At 45.1% G+C, this 2,909-nt stretch overlaps 1 protein-coding gene across 1 annotated transcript; it reads left to right on the plus strand.

Moving 5' to 3' along the window:
* The first annotated feature begins 425 nt into the window (after window positions 1-425).
* AK6 (adenylate kinase 6) lies at window positions 426-1,436 on the plus strand. The gene is made up of 4 exons (XM_009331781.1): window positions 426-462; window positions 809-867; window positions 954-1,099; window positions 1,247-1,436. Exons 1-4 carry the CDS (start codon window positions 426-428, stop codon window positions 1,434-1,436), a joined length of 432 nt encoding a protein of 143 aa, XP_009330056.1.
* The last annotated feature ends 1,473 nt before the right edge of the window (window positions 1,437-2,909 follow it).

The following is a 2,909-nucleotide window of genomic DNA, read 5'->3' on the forward strand; positions in this document are numbered from 1 at the left end:
CCGTTCACGGGCCGGGGTGGTCGGGCCCCGCGGAGGCGGTGCCGGGCTGCCCCGCTTGAAAACTTGGGGGTTCTCCGCATTAGTTAGGGCTTTTAAATGAAACAAGGTTTACTTTTGCGTCATGCTGGTTAGAGTAGCACTTCCGCGCAAAGCGAGAGTTTTCTTATTTTTCTGTTTTTTTTGGGGGGGTTACGCTCTAGACATTGCTCGTACGTGTTTTTCCTTCTCGTGCAGCTTCTTGCCCCCTTCCTCTTACACGAACCTGCCAGCATTGACTGACAGACGCTTCCTTTCTGACCCCGTAGAAGGTTATTTGAAGAGGACTCGCGTACTGTTCTCTTACCGGTTTATATGGGTTTTTGTCTTCAGGTACTCCGGGCGTTGGGAAGACCACGCTCGGAAAAGAACTTGCGTCAAGAGCCGGGATGACCTACATTAACGTGGGTGACATGGCAAAAGAAGGTGGGCCCTATTAACGAAGTACTCCATCAAAGTGCTTCGGATTTTTTTTTGCTTTGTATAGCTATGCGCTTGTGCATCTATTACATATGAAATGAAAAGGCAATGAATTTGCTCTCAACAGAAATATTTTTGGTGGTGTGAGTTAAAAAAGCATTTATGTAACAGTAGCATACTTTGTATCAGGTAATAAATAACAAACTTATCCTTGTATGGTTTTGTAAACAAAGTGTTCCTTGCTCTGAACGCTATCTTTTGTTTGCATCCTCCTGAAATAAATGTAACAATATAAATAATCTTAATAACTGCTTGTTACTTCACAAACTTCCACAAATTATTTTTGCTGCAGGAGAACTGTATGAAGGTTTCGATGAGGAATATGATTGTCCGATTTTGGATGAAGACAGGGTAGGTCCAACTTCAAAACCGAGCATTTTTGTATTGGCACGTTCTGTGATTTCAGATGAACTTGCCCATCTTCGTCTCTTTTGTAGGTAATTGATGAACTAGAAGATAAAATGAGTGAGGGTGGAGTTATTGTCGACTATCACGGCTGTGATTTTTTCCCCGAACGGTGGTTTCATATAGTATTTGTACTTCGTACGGAAAATTCATTTCTGTATGACAGACTGGAAAGCAGGTATGCCAGTGGAGTAAATCAGGAGTGAAGTACTGTCGTGTGACTTCATTGGAGGTTTTTCTAGGGTATGAATCACTGATTCTCTATGGAACGCTTTCGTTCTCTGCAAATCTAAGACCGTCTCTTGGTATTGTTCTTGTTTTCTAGGGGCTACAAAGGGAAAAAGCTGCAAGACAACATTCAGTGTGAAATTTTTCAGACACTTTATGAGGAAGCTGTGTTGTCATACAGAGAGGAAATTGTACACCAGTTACCCAGCAACACTCCCGAAGACCTAGAGAGAAATTTGGATCAGATTACGCAATGGATTGAGCAATGGATGAAGGACAACAATTGACATTTGGTGAAAAAGTAACTCTGCTGGACTGCTTCGTGGGCGGGTTTAATAAATGACATTAATAATTCTTGTATGATAAATCAAAATTAATTTTATTGTCATTTGATGTGACTGGGGACTAGAAGAAGGTTCGGAATAGCCGGGTCGAAAGGCTTTGGAACAGCCTCTGGAGCACGCTGGGAAAGGCACGCGGGAGAACTGGGACAAGTGAAAATTCAGCAGTGAATGAAAGGGTGAAAGTGGCATGGTTGCCGTTAGTAGCAGGCACTAGGTTCAATAATGGAGAATTTTTTGGAGCTTACGATTAAAACCAAACCTTCCCTGCCTCCCCCCCTCCCCCGCCAAGGAAACTCTGAAATCCTGATAACTGATGGCAGTTGAGGAGCTTTTGGTTTCTAAAGGGTAAAACAGCGTCCTGAAAAGGGGTTAGTCTGTTTCTGAATTTGTAGGCTAAAACCTGCTATACTCCACTGTATTCCTGAATGCGTGGGGGCTGATGTAGACTGAGGGCTGTATGATGTAGTTCGAGGAGGGTGCTTTGTTTTGGAAGGAGGAGAAGTGGCGTGGAAAGAGAGCTATTTTAAAATGAATACACAGAACTTCGGGAATTACTTACAGTGTAAGGAAACATCAGCTGTATCTGCACCGGCGTGGAGTACCAGTAAGTTTTCTTTCCCCTTTTTCTCTCAGTATTCTCCATCACCCATCCCAATGACGGAACGTATTTATCACTGCAAGTTTATGGAGGAAATACATCATTTGGCAGGATGACGAACCCGCAGCGATCCAAAACGTGGTTACACTTAAAATACTGGCAGCAACCTGTTCTAATCACTTGCAAAGCCTGGGTCGCAGGAGACCGTGGCTGTGCAAAGCAGAAATAACCTTTCTTCACGGAAAAGGTGGCTTGTAAAGCCTTGTGAAAGGTTCTGTAGAACGTGCTTGCTAATAAACTTTTGTATACACGAGTTTGAATAGTAGAACTCTCTCTGCTTGAAAATTTCTATTGTGAAGAGTATTATGGCTACATATTTAAGATTCTTTCATTCCACTTTCGGTACAGACTTTTTGTGAGATTTACAGGCGAATACTGCATCGGCAATTTGACCCTTGCGTAAACCCAAATGGTGAGAAATCTGGAGTTTCCTCGCAGAATCGGGACCAAAGGCTGTGGAAACGCAGGCATACGTGCGTTGGTGTTGAACAGCCGCTTTCGGGGTGACTGCTGGGATGGGCAACCGGGCGGAGGGGTGATCTCTGCCGTGGAAGTGTCTGGACGACGCCAGTTCCTGCGAACGCTGTGAACGGCCGCGTCTTGTGAAGTCGAACCCCGTTTCCAAACGCTGCTGGGGATTTTTGCAGAGGCTGTGGTGGCTGGGGGCGGGCCGCAGGCTGAATATAGGCCTCTGCTGAAGAAAACCGAGCACCTGCCTCCACCTGAGGCTCGGCCTCTGCGCTCCGAGCAGCCTCCCG

This window comes from Pygoscelis adeliae, unplaced genomic scaffold (genome assembly GCF_000699105.1).
Source record: "Pygoscelis adeliae isolate BGI_AS28 unplaced genomic scaffold, ASM69910v1 Scaffold19, whole genome shotgun sequence".
NCBI lineage: Eukaryota > Metazoa > Chordata > Aves > Sphenisciformes > Spheniscidae > Pygoscelis > Pygoscelis adeliae.

Coding starts and splice junctions, on each gene's coding strand:
- AK6 (XM_009331781.1), top strand. CDS start 426: ATGACCTACATTAACGTGGGTGACATGGCAAAAGAAG. Junction 463..808: donor GGGTGACATGGCAAAAGAAG/GTGGGCCCTATT, acceptor TTTTTGCTGCAG/GAGAACTGTATGAAGGTTTC. Junction 1,100..1,246: donor TATGACAGACTGGAAAGCAG/GTATGCCAGTGG, acceptor CTTGTTTTCTAG/GGGCTACAAAGGGAAAAAGC.